Genomic DNA, 19,893 nt, shown 5'->3' with positions numbered 1-19,893 from the left:
GAAAGACAAAGAGGGGAAGGATATAATGATAAATGAGACACTCTACTAAGAAGACATAACACTTATAGATATTCATGCACCTAACACAGGAGCACCAAAGTACATAAAGCAACTATGAACAAACCTAAAAGGAGATATTAACAACACAATAATAGGAGGGGACATTAACACACCACTTACATCAATGGATAGATCACCCAGTCAGAAAGTCAACAAGGAAATAGTGGATTTAAACAAAAAATTAGACAAGATGGACATAATAGATATACATACAAAATCCATCACAAAACAGCAGAATACATTCTTCTCAAGTGCACATGGAACAGTCTTAAAGATAGGACAACAAAGCAAGCCTCAATAAATTTAAGAAAATTGAAACAATAACAAGCATCTTTTCCGATTACAATGCTATAAAGCTAGAAATTAATTACAAGGAAAAAGCTGAGAAAGGGACAAAGATGCGGAGACTAAACAACATACTATTGAACAAGCAATGATCATTGAAGAAATTAAAGGAGAAATAAAAAAATATCTGGAGACAAATGAAAATGATAACATACCATACCAACACACATGGGATGTAGCAAAAGCCATATTAAGAGGGAAATTTATTGCAATAGAGGCTCACCTTAACAAACAAGAAAAATCCCAAATAAGCAATCTCAAATTACACCTAACTGAATTAGAAAAAGAACATACAAAGCCCAAAGTCAGCAGAAGGAGAGAAATAATAAAAATCAGAGCAGAAATAAATGCTATTGAAACAAAAAAAGCAGTAGCAAGGATCAATGAAACAAAGAGCTGGTTCTTTGAGAAGATAAATAAAACTGACAAACCCCCAGCCAGACTTACAAAGGAAGAAAAGAGAGAAACCTCAGATAAAAAAGTTAGAAATGAAAGATGAGAAATAACAACGGACACCACAGAAATACAACGGATTATAAGAGAATACTACAAAAAACTATATGCCAACAAAATGGACAACCTAGACGAAATGCATAAACTTTTAGACTCTTACAACCTTCCAAAGCTGAATCAAGAAGAAACAGACAATCTGAATAGACTAATCACAAGGAAAGAGATTAAAACAGTAAGCAAAAGCATCCCAAAGAATAAAACCCCTGGACCAGACAGCTTTCCTGGGGAATTCTACCAAACTTTCAGAGAGGATTTGATACCTATACTTTTCAAGCTACTCCAAAACATTAGGGAAGATGGAACACTTCGTAACACATTCTACAAGGCCAACATCACGCTGATATCAAAGCCTGACAAGGACAACACGAAAAAGGAAAACTACAGGCCAATATTGCTGTTGAACATAGATGCAAAAATCCTCAATAAAATTTTGGCTACCCGAATTCAGCAATACATCAAAAGGATCATACATCATGATCAAGTGGTATTCATACCAGGGACACAAGGGATGGTTCAACAACTGCAAATCAATCAACGTGATACACCATATCAACAAACGGAGGAATAAAAACCACACGATCATCTCAGTAGATGCAGACAATGCATTTGACAAGATCCAATAGCCATTTATAATTAAAACTCTGAACAAAATGGGGATAGAAGGAAATTATCTCAACATAATAAAGGCCATATATGACAAACCCACAGCCGACATCATACACAATGGGCAAAAACTGAATGCCATCCCTCTGAGAACAGGAACAAGACAAGGATGCCCACTATCACCACTCTTACACAGCATAGTACTGGAGGTTTTGGCCAGAGCAATTAGGCAAGAGAAAGGCATGAAAGGAATGCAAACAGGGAGTGAAGGAATGAAACTCGCTGTTTGCAGACGACATGATCTTATATATAGAAAACCCTAAAGAATCCATCAGAAAACTAATAGAATAATTAACGACTACAGTAAAGTTGCAAGGTACAAAATCAACTTATAAAAATCAGTTGCTTTTCTATACTCTAATAATGAACTTACAGAAAGAGAACTCAAGAATACAATTCCATGTACAATTGCAACTAAAAGAATAAAGTACCTAGGAATAAATTTAACCAAGGAGGTGAAGGATTTATACAATGAAAACTATAAGACATTACTGAGGGAAATTGATAATGACATAAAGAGATGGAAAGAGATTCCCATGCACATGGATTGGAAGAATAAACATAGTTATAATGTCCATACTACCCAAAGCAATCTACAGATTCAACACAATCCCAATAGAAATCCCAATGACATTCTTCATGGAAACAGAACGAAGAATTCTAAAATTCATATGGGGCAACCAAAGACCCCGAATAGCCAAAGCAATGCCGAGAAAAAAGAACAAAGCTGGAGGCATCACAATCCCTGACTTCAAAATGTATTATAAAGCCCTAGTGATCAAAATAGCACAGTACTGGTACAAAAACAGGCACAGAGATCAATGGAACAGAACTGAAAGCCCAGAAATAAAACCACACATCTATGGATAGCTAATCTTTGGCAAAAGTGCGAAGAACACCCAATGGAGAAAAGACAGTCTCTTCAATAAATGGTGTTGGGAAAACTGGACAGCCACATGCAAAAAAAGGAACAACGTAGACCATTATCTCACACCATACACAAAAATAAACTAAAAATGGATCAAAGACTTGAAGATAAATCCTGAAACCATAAAACTCCTGGAAGATAATATAGGTAATACACTCTTTGACATCCAACTTAATAGGACCTTTTCGAATACCATGTCTTCTCAGACAAGGGAAACAAAAGAAAAAATAAACAAGTGGGAGTTCATCAGACTAAAGAGCTTCTGCAAGGTGAAAGAAACTAGGATCAAAATAGACAACCCACCAATTGGGAGAAAATATTTGCAAATCTGACAAGGGGTTAATCTCCATAATATATAAAGAATATATAAGGAACTCACACAAATGAACAATTAAAAAAACAAACAGCCTGATCAAAAAACGGGCAGAGGATATGAACAGACATTTTTTCCAAAGAAGATATACAGATGGCCAATAAACACATGAAAAGAGTTCAACATCACTAATCATCAGGGAAATGCAAATCAAAACTACACAAGATACCACCTTACACCTATAAAATTGGCTATAATCACTAAGACTAAAAATAACAAACGTTGGAGAGGGTGTGGAGAAAAGGGAACACTCATCCATTGATGGTGGGAATGCAAACTAGTGCAGCCACCATAGAAAACAGTATGGAGATTCCTCAAAAAACTAAAAATAGAACTACCATACGACCCAGCTATCCCACTACTGGGTATCTATCCAAACAACTTGAAATCAACAATCCAAAGTAACATATGCACCCCTATGTTCACCGCAGCACAATATTGACAATTAGCTAAGACACTGAAACAATCCAAATGCCCATCAACTGATGATTGGATAAAGAAGATGTGGTGTATATATATACAATGGCATACTACTCAGCCACAAAAAAGACAAAATCATCCCATTTACAACAACATGGAAGGACCTGTAGGGAATTATGCTAAGTGAAATAAGCCAGACTGACAAACACCAGATGATTTCACTCATATGTAGAATATGAACAAACATATAGACAAAGAAAACAGTTTAGTGGTTACTGGGGGTGAGGGGTGGTCACAGCGGGGGAAGGGGAGCACTTATGTGGTGATAGTGAAGAAATAACATACAACTTAAATCTCACAATGATGTAAACTATTATGAACTCAGTAAAAAAATATATATATATTTTACAAAAGACTGTAATTTTGATGTAGTTCATTTCACCAATTTTTTATTTTATGGTTCATGTTTTTGTGAGCCTATCTAGGAAATTTATCTTTATTTTTTTAACAAAGTTGTGCAAATTTTCTAAAATAACCGCTTCTGTCATTTATATTTCTATTAAAGTGTTGTTCAAGTGACTAATTACAAAAGCTCATTAAACAAAAATCAGGACCAAATCTTTTAGGAGATAAAAGAGAAACAAATTAATACAATATATTTCTTTTTTATCTCTTTCTTCCCCTGAAGAAAATCATTGCATTTATTGTAAAAGAACTGAGTTAGTTATATTATATATAGCCAAGATATAGGATCAATGTGATTTTTACAATTTTCAAGTTATCCCCTTAAAGGGAAGTAGCAAATGCTACTTTTCCTTTTTCCTCATTCTGGGATGCAGAAGTGATGGTGGTGAGTTACTCTGGACAATGAGGACAAAGAGAACATGCTAAGGACAGCAGAGTAATAAGACAAAAGAAACATGAGTTTTAAACCCCATGGAGCCACTATACTTTCCTAGTACCAATTTAAACTACGGTAATAGTGGGTCTTTGTTGAAGCAACCATGCCCACGTTCCAAATAATAAATGAGCACCCCAGTGAATGCCTTTAATGAAATACTGTATTTAAAGCAATTAGCATGGGGCAAGACACAGAATAAACATGATAATATTAGCTATTATCCTATAGTACAAATTTAGAGATTCTCTAAGATAAAAAAATTTGTAAAGTAGTATTTTCTATAAGTTAAACAATTTTTTTTTTGAGGAAGACTAGCCCAGAATTAGCATCCACTGTCCATCTTCCTCTTTTTGCTGAGGAAGATTGGCCCTGAGCTAACATCTGTGCCCATATTCCTCTACTTTATATGTGGGACGCCTGCCACAGCATGGCTTGATAAGTGGTACATAGGTCTGTGCCTGAGATCCAAACCAGCAAACCCTGGGCTGCTGAAGTGGAGCACGCAAACTTAACTGGTACGCCACTGGGCTGGCCCCTAAGCTAAACAATTTTTGAAATAAATAATTCAACTTTTTGGGTATCTTTTGGTAGATTCCAAGTAAGTGGGATAAAGTTGCATGACAACATCAATACAGTTCAACAGCCAATTTCTTTAATATGAATTATTATATTTTCTAATATAATGGTAAAAGCAAAAATACTGATATAAGTTCTTACCATGGAAAGGTGTTCATTCGTACCCTGTTCTTATAAATCAGAATTCCTCCTGACATCACTCCAATCATAATTTCATTGTTACTTTGATCCTTCAAAAAAAGAAAATGACAAGATCTACATTACTTGGGTTTGGTTGTTAAAGATATATTTAAAAAATAGAATTAGGTTTTTTATTTTACACAATGTGACTTTTTTAAAGGCAACACATAATTGCATAACATTTACAAACCCATATGGTAATTTTTACCTCACAAAAATAAATGACCTACTTCAAATCAAACTAAAACTTTGCATTAGTAAAATCCATTAATCTAAAGCAAAAATGATCGAGGATTTCCCACAGTTTATAACTGGGACTGACTTTGAGATAAAAAAATCAAAGGTCTTCTCATCTTGTAGAACGATGAGTTAGTATTCATCCAATTCTAAAACTATTAGGATCCAATCACTGTGTAAATATGGCGCTAGAATTGTAAAAGTCAATAAAACACGGAGTTCAGGGGTTGGTGAAGGGCAACCTGTAATAAAACAATATTTCCAATATAATGAGAAGTCCTATAACTAATATAATACAATAAAAATATGATGGGAGTATAGGGTGGGGAACAATTGCTGGAGAGCTGGAAGACTCCAGAGAAGAAAATTCAAATTGTGCTTTGACAAATGAGTTTTCATACTAACTGATCCAACTTGAATAGCTAACCTGCATTAATGAGAAAATGTATAGAATTAAAATACTTTTCTCAGATGCTAATCAACCTTGAAACAGTTTTGCTTCTTGACTTGAAATATTCTACAGTTAAACTAATATAGCAATAATGCTTTTACCCAGCACTTATTTGCTCAGAAGACAGAAGTGATGAAATATAATCAAGATTTTATAATTGTCTCCTTAGAAAAACTGCTTTAAAATGTACTTTCAGTAATTTATAATTAAATAAAACCTTATTACATTAACCTATTAGGTAGGATAATATATAATAATTGGCCAAATACAAGTGTATTACTAATTTGTCTGGCTGCTCACTTTGTTTAGCAATAACCAGCACCACTGTACACTACTATCAGAGTCTTAAATCATTTTTTAGAGGACATCAATTAGAAGTTTGGACCAAGACGGAAGATTGAGACTAAAAGATAGATTTAATACATGCTCCCTTTACTCCTTCTGCTCCTAATCTCATAAAACATCAGAGAAGATATGTGAAAACAGAAAGAATCTATAACACTTGAAAGCAATCCATAACACTTGAAGGTATGTAATCAGGCATTTTGAGGAATCTAAAAGACATAAAGTGGGTAAAATCAGAGTATGGAGAGAAAAAAAGAAAGAATTACAGAAAACTACAGCCCAAACTACACACAAAAGAGCAAGTTCCACGTGGAGGTAGAAGAGAAGCAAAGCCAAGAGATACAAGGCCAGAGACAGTGGATAAAAGACATAAAGGGAAACAAACTACTGTCAGGGTGACGGAGCAGCTCAGGTAATTAGCTCCCAGTAATCCTACAACCCTGCCGCGTCTGGGATGAGATGGAGGACACAGAAGTGTGTGCAGCCTTTCTTAGTTGACTTTTGAGGGTAATACGCTTACACTTAGCCAGTCATACTAGAGAGAATATGTTTCATATTCTTTGATTATAAAAATTTGTGACCAGCTTATACCTATGGAACTAAGAGTAAATGATGACTAAAAGGGAGAGATTAGTGTATGCAGTGGCTATATGATTTGACAATGTACATTTAGAGCAATCGTTGAAAGAAAAAATATCAAGGGAACAGAGGATAATATTTACAAAAAAAATTTTTAACTGTAATAATTGATATGGTGATGTTACTGTTTTAAGTGTAGTGTGGGATAAAAACAAATAATTATGGGATATTCTAATTCTAGAATCCCTTGAGTCCTCTAGAATCAAAATATTCTGTTTATCTCAATACACATATATAGAGACAAATATAGATTCCAACTCTATACACTTAAGAGTCCTAGAAACAATGACCAAACCAATAAGAATGAGCATTCTTAACACAGATTGAGATTTTGAAATACCATTTTCCATTGAAAGAAACCAGGGCTGGGGCCGGCCCTGTGGCCTAGTGGTTAAGTTTGGCACGTTCTGCTTCAGTGGCCCAGGTTTGGTTCCCAGGCATGGACCTACACCACTTGTCGGTGGCCATGCTGTGGCAGCAGCTCACATACAAAATAGAGGAAGAGTGGCATAGATGTTAGCTCAGGGCAAATTTCCCTCAGCAAAAAATAAATAAAAATTAAAAAAGAAACCAGGGCTTCTTGAAGAAAGAAAGAAACAAATAAAACATCTTAAAATACTCGACAGCATATTAAAGACTACAAATGTCATGTCAAAAGGACTCAAGGGCTAGGAGTCTTAAAGAAGATTCCAAGTGGCCAGAGATGCTACAAGTTGAGCTTCAATAAGAAAAAGAAATATAATATATTGAAACCTATCAGAAATGTTTAATCCATGAATTCATGATATTATTTAAAAAATATATTTGTATAACTTCTTAGGACGGCAGGGAACCAATTCATTACCTTGGAAACAGGGCAAATAAAAAGAAAGAATCAAACGCTTTCCCTGCCTCCCCTATGTGAACTGTATCACTGGGTAAACAGATAATAAAAGGGGAGTGACTCCTATAAAATTATTCCAGTGAATACATAAAAACAAAAAGATAAAATTTGGATATTTCTATTTTGCAGCCTCCAATGAATAAGGATCCAGGCACTGAGCATCAACGACTGCTAACATAAAAAAAAAAGTGAAAACTGGACATTATGTGCCTCCTGATAAAAGAACACAACAAAGAGCACAATCCCCAAACTGATCATGCTTCTAGACGAAGTTGCCGATCTACAAGAAATACACAGGACAGCAGAACATGTTGACGTGCACCATGAATATGTGATCAGCAGATTCAGACTGTGAGAAACCACAGCTGCCACAGTCCAGTTCCTTAACAAGAAAATTCTAAGGAAGAGTAAGGAAAGGAGGGATTAAAAGAGATTTAAAATTATCTAAAACAAACACAAAAAGCAAGACCAAGCTATAGTATCTAGGAAGGCACACTTGGATGATAAAACCAAAAAAAGATACAATGCAGGAAGGGGTTGTTAGTGAGACAAGGTACAAAGAGGTTTCTGGAATGGCGGGCTAAATTCTACTGCTTGACCTGGGTGGTAGCTGCACATGTTCACTGAGATATACATCCTTGATCTGTGTTTTGTTTTACAATAGGTTAAAAACAGCACTGTAAGATGATGAGATCTAGGATGAATATGAATAGACATTCTAATATTTCCCACCCGTACCTCAATTGTTCATTTCACGATCCTCTGTAGGCCCCTAACCTCTGGTTCCTTTGGAGACCACTACTGTATACACAAACTAATTAGCCAAGACTACTTAAATATTCTAGCCTCTCTACTGTCACTTGATAACAGGACACTAACACAAATCCACTAAAATTTTATGGTGCTGTGGATAGGAGCAACATTAATTTTAAGTGCTATGGGGCAGCTATTAAAATAATTTTCTTAATCATCTGTAATTATAAAAAAATGCCAAAACAATATAGAACTATTAAGTAAGAAGTAAAAGAGCACTCCTCACCTTCTCTGGCTCACTCCCCAGAGACAGATACTATTAACACTTTGGTGTATATTCTTCTAGATCTTTACAGTTATATAAAATATAAATACATATTATATAAAACGATACAATTTCCTTAATCAACAAAAACTGGGATATATTATTCTGCAATTTTTCTTTTACACTTAGCATTTTGTAGACACCTTTTCGTATCAATACATATACTTCTAATTCATCAATTTTAACTGTTGCATATTATTCAAAAATATGGATTTATCACAATTTCTTAACCATTTCTCTGTTGATTCATTTAGAGTATTTCCAATGTTTTAGTATTAGAAACAATGCTGTAATAAAATCCTTGAACACATTATTTAAAGCATCTCTATAAATACATAAATATATTTTTAAAGATTTTATTTTTCCTTTTTCTCCCCAAAGCGCTGCAGTACACAGCTGTGTACTTTTAGTTGTGGTTCCTTCTAGTTGTGGCATATGGGACGCCACCTCAGCATGGCTTGATGAGCCATGCCATGTCCGTGCCCAGGATCTGAACTGGTGAAACCCTGGGCTGCCGAAGCAGAGCTTGCGTACTTAACCACTTGGCAACCTGGCCGCCGCCAATGAATATTTTAAAGGATGGAGTCTGAGAATGGAAGTGACCAAAGATTATATTCATATTAGAATTTGTACTCCGAAAGGATAATACCAAGTTATATTTCAACAATGTGTCAGAATGTCCATTTTCTACACTCTGACCAAAAATGGATATTTTTAATCCTTTGAATTTTTGCTAATCTGATAAAATTGTATCTTCTTGTTGTTTTCATCGTTATGTTTTAGGGTATTAGGGAAAATCAACAACTTTTCATAATATTGGTCATTTGTATTTCTCCTGTTAAATGCTCATCTCTGTTTTTCCTATATTTTTAATTATACGTTTTAAAAAATTATTCCTTTGTGGTAACTCTTTAAAAGATATGAATATTAAAAATATTTTCTGTACTATATGTTGAAATTATTTTCTCTTTTACCTTTTAGCTTTAGATTTTTTCCCCATATATCATTAGTTTAATTTTTTGTGTGTGTGTGTGGAACATTAGACCTTTGCTAACTACTGCCAGTTCTCCTCTTTTTTGCTGAGGAAGCCTGGCCCTGAGCTAACATCCGTGCCCATCTTCCTCTACTTTATATGTGGTGATGCCTACCACACACAGCATGGCGTGCCAAGTGGTGCCATATCCGCACCTGGGATTTGAACCTGCGAACCCCGGGCTGCCGAGAAGCGGAACATGTGAATTTAACCGCTGCGCCACCAGGCTGGCCCATAAAATTTTTATGTTTGTAAACTTCCAATGTAGCCAGGCATAAAGTTAGGCATAATATACATTCAGTAATGATTAAAAAGAAATGTTTGTGTGCTTTACATAGGCGTAACAGATTATGTAAACTCAAATTATTCAGTGAAAATGAATACAAGTAATGATCTACTGACACTTTCATAAAGATGCCTGATACAAAAAAAATCCAAAAAGAAAAACCAAAAAAAGCTATGTTTAGACAGGTCATGATGAGTGAAAGTACACAGCAAAATTATGGGAAATCACTGTGTAATCTGAATACTCGAGGGTAACAGAGGTAAAGTCATATATATAGCTCCATTCTGAGAGAAGAGATCCTTTCCTCTGTTTCAAGGGACTATATTTTTTAATTATTTGATCATTCTAACCAATCTGGCAAAAAATCTTCAAACACATGCAGGTTAAAAACAAGGTTTTGGAAGAAGCTATAAATTCATTCTTAAATAAAGAAACAGACATATGATCAAATTACTTAACTTCTCTGTGTTTCATTTTCCTCATGTGTAAAGTGGAGATGATAATACTTTTTCCTCACAGGGCTGTTGTAAGGATTAAATGAGATTAATATACATAAAGCCTTAAGAAAGGTGTCAAGAACTTAGTAAATGTTATATAGGTATTTCCTGTTATTATTATCCGTGTCCTGTACAGCTAAATCTCTCAAAATTACTGTCCTCACAGTCCTTCTTAAATACTTTCTAAATAGCCTCTGCCCTTACCTCCAAAACTGCAAAACTGCTCTTACAAAGTCAGCAATGACTTCCAAACTTGTAACTCAGTTCCCATTTGACATAGTTGATCATAACTGATTCACTTGGCTTCAAAAACAAGTTTTTGAAAGGCTTTCTTTCCATCTAGATGGCTGCATCTTCGTGGTCTCCTTTCTAGGTTCTTCCTCATCTCTCTCACCTCTAAACTTTCAAGTATTACAGCTCTGAGGACCTCTTCTCTTCAATATCTACTAGATAGTTCCCTCAGTGCTCTTGTTGGCTCATCTCATAGCTTTAAACGTTATCTACAACGTGACAATTCCCAAATGTATACCTATAGTCCAGATCTCTCCTCTGAACTCCAGTTCCACATACAATCATTGTCACTTAATGACAAGGATACGTTCAGAGAAATGTGTCTTTAGGCGATTTTGTCATTGTGTGACCATCGGACTGTACTTAAACCTAGATGGTATAGCCTACTGCACACCTAGGCTACATGTTACTAATCTTATGGGACCAGCATCGTATATATGGTCCATCGTTGACTGAAACATCATTATGTGGACCGTGACTGTACTGAACTGCCTACCCTTCTTCATTTGGATTTGTAGAAGTCTTATAAAATTTAATGTGTCTGAAGACTAATTCCTGACCCACCTCCTCCCAAATCTGTTTCCCTCTCATCTTCCCCAACTTAGTGAATAGTTACTCCATCTTTCTAGTTGTTCAGGCCAAAAACTTTGGAATCATTCCTGAACCATTTTTCTCTCACATCCTATAGCCAATGCACCAGTAAATGCTGTCACTTCCACATTCAAAATATATACAGAATCTGATTACTTTTCACCACCCAACTACTACAACCACCATCATCCCTCACCTAGATCACTGTACCAGTCTCTTAGCTGGTCTCTTCCCTTAGTGCCTTAAAGAATACTCTCTAAACAGCAGCGATTGCTACCTCTTAAAAATGTAAATCACACCATGTCTTTTATCTCAAGCCCCTTAATGGCCTTGTTTATAATTAAAAGCCAAAGTCTTTAAAATGTCTTCTAAGGCCTGGTCCTCCTTAACCTGGATAGTCTCCTCTCCTGGCTCTCACTGCACCAGCCACACTGGTCTCTCTGCTGTTCCTTGAACTGCTAAGCATGCTATTTCATGGCCTTCCATTGCTGGCTCCTCTGCATGATGCCTTCAGGTCTGTCTATCTTCTCCATGAGGCCTTCTCTGATACCTCCGTTTTGGTTGTCTCAATCCCCCTTCTCAGCCTAATTTTTCTCCATAACATATATCACTATCTGATATATTACCTATTTAATTAACCATTAAAAACTGAGTATAACGTAGATATAATAAAATGGACAAAGCAAAAATTTACATACATGCATATACATATGTATATACACTTCTGTGAAACCACCACAAACCAATAATGCATTTTCAAAATCCCAGAAGGCTCTTTCCTGAGGTTCCTAGCTAATAACACTGCTCCAGAGGTGACTGCTCTTTTGAGTTCTGTCGGTATAGGCTAGTATCTTGCCTGTTACTGAACTATACTTCCACAGAATTACACAGTACATATTCTGATGTACTCAAGTATCTGTTTATACTCTGTCTTGCCCACCAGAATGCAAGCTTCATGAGGGTTGGATTTTATCTACTTTACTCACTGCTGTATCCACGGTGTCTATAAACAGGACTTGGAACATAGAAGGTGTTCAATAAATATTCACTGAGTGAATGAATAATCAAAATAGCATCATTAAGCTTTCCTTTTCTTGAAACTCTGAAGGGCAAAAGTTATTTTTCAGTAGGATTATCTTCATCATTATTACAAATACCTATGGAAATAAGACATTCACAATTAAGCCTAAAACTTGGGAAGAACTGTTTCAGGGTTAATTTAGAGCATCCTATATCTAACTAAAAACCTGAAGGCAAGCCTTCTGTGATTACATTTAGATAACTAGGAATCAGTTTCTTAGGCAAACACAGAGTTTACATTATACTAACATCCTTATAAAACAGATACTGAACTCGAGGATTCATAGCATAGATATCTTATAGCTCTATATGTTCTTTTATTCTATTTTCAGTTTAACAAATATTGATTGATTTTCTAGTAAAGATGATAAGTGTTTAGTGAGCTCTCAAACCACTCATTTAACAAGTTAAAACACTTTAATTAGGCCACCAATTACTCCTGAGACAATGCTTTTTCCATTTTAAGAAGTCAGGAAGTCTTTACAAAAATTTAAATTTAGCTCCCACAATGTTCCTTGGTAATAATTTAATAAGTTCAAATTATTTTATATTTTCTTTTTATTTTTTTAAAAAGATTTTATTTTTTTTTCCTTCTTCTCCCCAGAGCCCCCTGGTACATAGTTGTGTATTTTTGTTGTGGGTCCTTCTAGTTGTGGCAGGTAGGATGCCGCCTCAGCATGGCTTGATGAGTGGTGCCATGTCCGCGCTTAGGATTTGAACTGGCGAAACCCTGGGCCGCCGAAGCGGAGTGCACGAACTTAATCACTCAGCCACAGGGCCAGCCCCTCAAATTATTTCATATTTTCGAGATTACTTTGATACCTATTATTTCATAAACTGATCCCAACCACAAACTTAGGGGTAACCAATTGTTATTCTTTCCAGGTGAGTGTCGGAGAGCAAAACATAGAGACTGTTGAGTAAAAATAAAGATAGTATTTGTACCCATGGCTTATTGAGGAGTGTATTTCTTAATTTCCAAATATTTGGAGGATTTTTAAAGTTACCTTTTTGTTATTGTTTTTAGCTTAACTGCACTGTGGTGAGAAATTATATTCCCTGTGTTTGAAAACAATGCTAAGTTGTTGAATAAATTATTCTATATGTATCAATTAAGTAAGTTTGCTGACTGTATCATTAAAATCTTCTATGTCTTACTGATTCTTAGATTATCTGTTCTATCAGTAACTGAATAAGGGAAATTAGAATCTACTTTCTTTCACTCTGTGAAAGACATGGTTAAGAGAATAAAAGGGCAAATCAAAGAGCAGGAGAAAATATTTGTAAATCACACATCCACCAAAAAACCCACATCTAGAATACATGAAGACTTCTCAAAACACAAGAGTAAAAAAAGAAACAACCAAACTAAATAACGGCCAAAACACTTGAATAGACATCATCAAAGAAGCTGTGATGCTCAACAACATTAGAGACATGCAAAGTAAAACCATGATGAGATAAAACACATCTATCAGAAAAGCTTTAAAAGAAACAAAACAAAATGGATACTACCACATGCTAAAAAGGATGTGAAACATTCGGAATTTGCAAATATTGCTGGTGGGAATACAAAGTGGTTCAGTCATTCAAGAAACAGTTTGGCAGTTTCATATAAAGTTAACACTATATGACCCAGCATTCCCACTCGGGTTTTTTACCCTACAAAAATGAGAACTTACATTCACACAAAAACCTGTAAATGAATGTTTGCAGTAGGTCTATTAACTAAAAAAAGAAAACAAAAAGTACTGGAAACAACCCAGATGTCCTTCAATGGATGAATGGATAAATAAACCATGGTACAGCTATATAATGGAATACTATTCAGCAATAAAAAGGAATGAACTATTGAAATATACAATGAAGGAGATAAATCTCAAATGCATTACAGTCAGTAAAAAAAGCCAGTGTCCAAAGGTTACATACTGTAGGATTCCATTTGTAAGACATCTCGGAAAAGGCAAAACTGTAGAGTTGGAGAAGAGACCACTGGCTGCCAGGGATTAGGGATAAGTAGAAGGGTGGATTACAAAGGGGCAGCATGAGCAAGATTTTTGGAGGTGATGAAATTGTTTTATATTCTGACTGTCATGGTGGTTATATGAATCTATATGTGTCAACATTCATAAAAATGAACATTAAAAAAATCCATTTACTATATTTTACTTTAAAAAACAAAATACTCCCGTGCTCCCACTCCTTTCCCTCAAATCTTTTTTTTTCCTTTTTATCCTGAAATTATCATTGTTTACTTCTACAATTCACTTTTCCCGTATTCATACAATCTTTTCGACATACTAAATGTTTTCTCAAATATGCCACGTTCTCTCTTGATTTCAAGTCTTCATTCATGCTGATGGCTCTACAGTGAAGACCACTCTCTTGGCTAATTCTTATTCATACTTCTGGCTTCAGTAAATTACAGTGGTCCCTCCTTACCCGTGGTTTCACTTTCCACAGTTTCAGTTACTGCAGTCAACCACAGTCCAAAAATATTAAATGGAATATGCCAGAAACAAATACTTAGTAAGTTTTAAATTGCCTGCTGTTCTGAGTAGCAGGATGAAATCTCGCACCAACCTTTTCCATATGTCTAGGATGTGAATCATTCCTTTGTCCAGCGAATCTACACTATATATGCTACCTGCCTGGTTAGTCACTTAGTAACCATCTGGGTTATCAGATCGACTGTCGTGGTATCACAGTGCTGGTGTTCAAGTCACCCTTATTTTACTTGATAATGGCCCCAAAGCACAAGAGTAGAGATGCTGGCAATTCGGTTATGCCAAAGAGAAGCCGTAAAGTGCTTCCTCTAAGTGAAAAGGTGAAAGTTCTTGTCTTAACCAGGAAAGAAAAAAAATCCTATGCCAAGGTTGCTAAGATCTACAGTAACTTTATTACAGTATAATGTTATAATTGTTCTATTATTAGTTATTGTTGTTAATCCTTTATTGTGCCTAATTTATAAATTAAACTTTATCATAGGTATGAATCTACAGGAAAAAACAGTATAGGAGTTTGGGACTATCCGTGGTTTCAGGCACCCATTGTGAGGGTCTTGGAACACATGCCCGCCTATAAGTGGCGACTACGGTACTTCTTCTAAGAAGCCTTCCCTTCTTAGATGGAGTAGATGTTTCTGCCATATGCTCCCAAAGCATTCTCTACTTTCCCTTCATATCCTCACGTTTGTTAATACATGTCCCATTTGTTTCTCTCCCACTAACCTGTGAGCTCCACGAGGGCAGGGATAATTGGTGTTTTGTTCACTGAGTAATCCTTAGTGCCAACACTGTGCAAGGCACAGAACAGATCCCCCACAATGAATTCTCTATGACTTATTTGTATTTTGCTGATTGCTATAAATAATTTGGTTCTACTCTCTTGATATATTCAACCTGCATTCTGTGGGCAGAGTGAAAACATTTAACCTTGCTTTTCAAAATAAAATATTATTTCAAATGCAATTTTGCTTGTGATATTCAGTTAAAACTTAAGTATTTTCTTTACGTATCCTTTCTCCTCTACTTTTTGTCCTTTTTGTTCCTGATGCTGCAAAACTTCCCTTCACGTTCACTGAACATTTACATATCTTAAGTTCTCTGTATCCACAGACAACAAAACATCCTTTCTCGCCTTTTTTTGTCTGTACAAAATATGCTTCTACATTAACTCTGACCATTTAAAATTTAAATTCCTTTAATCTAATACTCTACATTTATGGCTTTCTGAAAAAGAGTTTTTAAAATCTAATAATTCAAACAACAACAAAAAATTCTACCTTTATCAAATCAACAAACAACAATAAGGTTAATTATGTGTCAGATCCAGCCATGTCAATTAAATTAAAAAAGGAAAGTCTAACCTTCTTTGTATTTCATTGATAGCATTCAATGATAGCAGATAGCAGTCTAAACTACCTTTACAAAGTTGCTAAGGGCTAAAATGACTGAATTTAGTGGTCTTTTTATTGTTAACCATAGTTTAGTTCACATATTCAAAGTTCCATTAGTTTTAAACTTTATTATAATAAAAAAATCTAGTTGCAGAAATACTGACCACTATGTTACATTTTTGAGGATCCTGATCAAAAGTAATAGCTGTCAAATAGAGAGGGAAGGTAAAGGAACACATTTTAAAGAAAACAAAAAGTTCAAGAGAGACTTACCCACACATTTTAAATGGAATCAGATAAACAGATTTCCAAGTCATAAACACTTAAAATTGCCAGATATAGTCATGTGAGGAAAGCAAGTCATTTGGTTTTTTAAAGGAGAGACTGACATAAGCTTTGTGAAATGTAAGAACTAACTCTCTCTAGAACATGGCAAGGTAAGGCCCTAAATGATTTAAACCATTACATGAAGTAGAACTTCCAGTTTTCAAACCACTTTCTGTCTGTCTGTCTGTGTATACCTGTATATTGAAATAAATTCACGATAACTATCTAAGGAAAACTTAACTCCCTTTCAGGCTGCTATCCTTACCAGTCTCAGCAGTTTGTTCCAAGAGAATATAAAACCTATCACCAACTCAACTGATGATTACCTATAATTCTACTCTTCACTGGTTATGGAGAACAGCTGTAATCTAGGTACTTCTAAAGGAATATAACCTCTTGATAAAGAAATCATGAGAAGGAATCTAAGTGAGGAGATACACCAATGAACGACAGCCACTCACAAATATGCTTATGGCAGGAAGATAAAAGTCTTTTGGAAGCAGGAAACTTTGACGACGAAAAAAGCTAGTGTTGCATAAGAGAAGCCAATGATCATAAATTCCATCTTAATAAAGGGATTAGCAGTTGGAGGGGGAGAGATAACCAAAATATGTTAATATGCTTCAGCTTGTGCTTTACAAATAAAATTTTATGATGATGTCACTGAATGATGAAAATAAAATTAGTGAAGTAAAACAGGCCTCAGTGAGGTGAAAGCATCTTTTATGATAACAATTATCATAAAAGTTAAATATATAAAAAAATTACTTTTCCTGTGACTTCATCTTTATTTTGTAAAATAAAAATTATAAAGGTACTGTCTCTGATGGTCTGCAAAAATTATTTTTGTAACATAAAACAATGCCTTGAAGAAAAATAACATGAAAATTCCACTTCAACCATTCTTCTCAACAGGTATTGAATCTTAAGTGATTGTAAAAATACTTATCTTCAGAGGGAATTTTCAGTGCAACTCTGTCAGCAGCACTCATTAGTTATTCTATTTGTTGCACAATCCTATCAGGGTATTAAAAAAATTTTGATACTGAGTAATGGAGCCTAACTCAACACCATCAAAGTAAGTTTTCTTCACTTACCCTTGCATAGTGGAATTCAACTCCATAGAGTTCTAAGGTACGTGCTGTGTTCAGGTAATTAAATTCTGCTTCTGCAGGAGATAAGCCTCTGTAAAGACATCATTAGGTTAAAAATTATATCAATCACAAATATGGCCAAATTAGAAAAGGGTTATTTATCTGGAAAAATTTCAGCATTCTAATTAAATCTTTTATTTTTTTTTTAAAGATTTTATTTTCCTTTTTCTCCCCAAAGACCCCCAGGACATAGCTGTGTATTTTTAGTTGTGGGTCCTTCTAGTTGTGGCATGTGGGATGCCACCTCAGCATGGCTTGATGAGCGGTGCCATGTCTGCGCCCAGGATCTGAATCGGTGAAACCCTGGGCCGCTGAAGCGGAGCACGTGAACTTGACTACTCGGCCACTGGGCCGGCCCCTAATTAAATCTGTTATAAAACACCATGCATGACTACTACTTTTAGTTCTGTATAGTAACATCTAACTTATCTGAAGGGTACATTTTCAGTAACAGAAATTACTATTTTGTAGAATTATTTTCTTATTTTCCAGAAATATAAGAATGACCAAGATTTTAAAGTCCCTAGCTGTGCCTTTGGCTGTTACAAAGTCACTCACTCTTAGACACAACTTAAAAGAAATGTTTTTCAAAATTGGGTCCATACACCATGTATGCATTTAATTCACACAGTGTACTTCTGAAACAAGTAGATTCTGAGGCACCCTCCAGAGTAACGCTTCTCAGAGTATGGTGCACAGACAGGTGTTCACTCAAAACAAGGACAGAAATGGAGAGAGTGAGAGTCTTTTATAGCACTCTGGCAAAGTAATTTTATGTCTGTTCAAGCTAACAATAAAAAAAAGAACTTTTAATTTTTTATGTTTTCATTTAATTTTCCATTTTACTTTTCTAGTAATTCATTTCCACTATGTTTTTAAGAAGTATTGTTCCATGACACATTGGGAAAAATTAGCCTTTATCACAGATAGTTTCAGAAGTACTGTTCGATAGAGTCTGATATAGAATGGATGGAATCCAAATTATTTAAATTTAAGAAATATCCCAGGTGATTCTTACGAACACAAGTTTGAGAACTACTGCTCTAAATGCAAAGCCTTTAAAAACAGATTTACTCCTACGTTATATACAGTTCTAACCACCTTCGTTATCTGATATTATCAGATTACAGTAGAGCAAAAGCAGCAAGTTACAAAAGCAAAGATATGAAACTTTCATTCACTACTGATGCTAGAAAAGGGAGGCAACAGCCTGCCAATGCATGATCATAAAAATGGGATTCCTCAAAAAAATCAGATATACTTTAGTTTTCTGTAAAATTCAACTATGTTAAATAAATACTCTACCTCCTGTCCTGCCTCCCCAGTTAAATGGATGATTCTAGCTTTTCTTTGTTTAAAGATCTGAGGAATCATTTCTTTAAACCAAATATAAATATACAATCTGTACTTTTTCTACAAACTATTCCTTACAGAAGAGACTTTTCATTAATGGTAAATTTTTTAAAAATCTGGTTTATCTTCAAATCTTCCATTCAGATACGCTATGTATAGAATTTTTACTATAAATGGCATTTACTTTTAGACCAAAATAGCTCCCTCACCTCTTTAGGCCAGGCTACTAAAGTTCTCATTCATTAGTCTTATTCTAGATCAGGGGTCAGCAAACTTCTAGCAGAAAGCGGGGGACAGTAAACACCTTAAGCTTTCAAGTCATATGGTCTCTGTTGCTACACTCAACTCTGCTCTCCTGTGAAAGCAGCCAGACAACATGTAGACGAATGAGGGAATCTGTGTTCCAATAAGTTTTCATTTACAGACACTGAAATTGGAATTTCTCAAAATTTCACATCACAAAATGTTATTCTTCTATTGATTTTTTTTTCAACCATTTAAAATGTACAAACCATTCTTAACCCATGGGCTATACAAAAAATAGGCAGCAGGCTGTAATTTACCAACCTGTTTTAAATTATGAGCCATTATCAAATGAAAGTAAGCTTCTTTAATAATAAGAGTTAATACTTCTTCAGTGCTTACCATGTGTTAGGCACCGTTCTGAGTACTTTGTATAGATAAACTCACTTAATCGCTACAATAACTCCACAAGTAGACACTTTCATTATCCTCAATTTACATACAAGGAAACAGAGAAGCAGAGACAGAGCAATTTGGCCAAGGTTATA

General features: G+C 35.1%; 1 protein-coding gene across 1 annotated transcript in view; it reads right to left on the bottom strand.

Moving 5' to 3' along the window:
- The window catches only part of PTPN4 (protein tyrosine phosphatase non-receptor type 4), a 204,936-nt gene that overhangs the window by 76,587 nt on the left and 108,456 nt on the right, over positions 1 to 19,893 (bottom strand). Inside the window, exons 9-10 of the mRNA XM_070507486.1 lie at positions 17,693 to 17,780; positions 4,921 to 5,009 (exon numbers count right to left, since the gene is read on the bottom strand). Of these exons, the coding sequence (XP_070363587.1) occupies positions 4,921 to 5,009; positions 17,693 to 17,780 (177 nt within the window). The remainder of the gene's footprint in view (positions 1 to 4,920; positions 5,010 to 17,692; positions 17,781 to 19,893) is intronic.

The sequence above is a fragment of the Equus asinus genome, chromosome 4 (genome assembly GCF_041296235.1).
Source record: "Equus asinus isolate D_3611 breed Donkey chromosome 4, EquAss-T2T_v2, whole genome shotgun sequence".
NCBI lineage: Eukaryota > Metazoa > Chordata > Mammalia > Perissodactyla > Equidae > Equus > Equus asinus.
The sequence above is the reverse complement of the archived record's forward strand: the minus strand, read 5'-3'. Positions and strand labels throughout refer to the sequence as shown.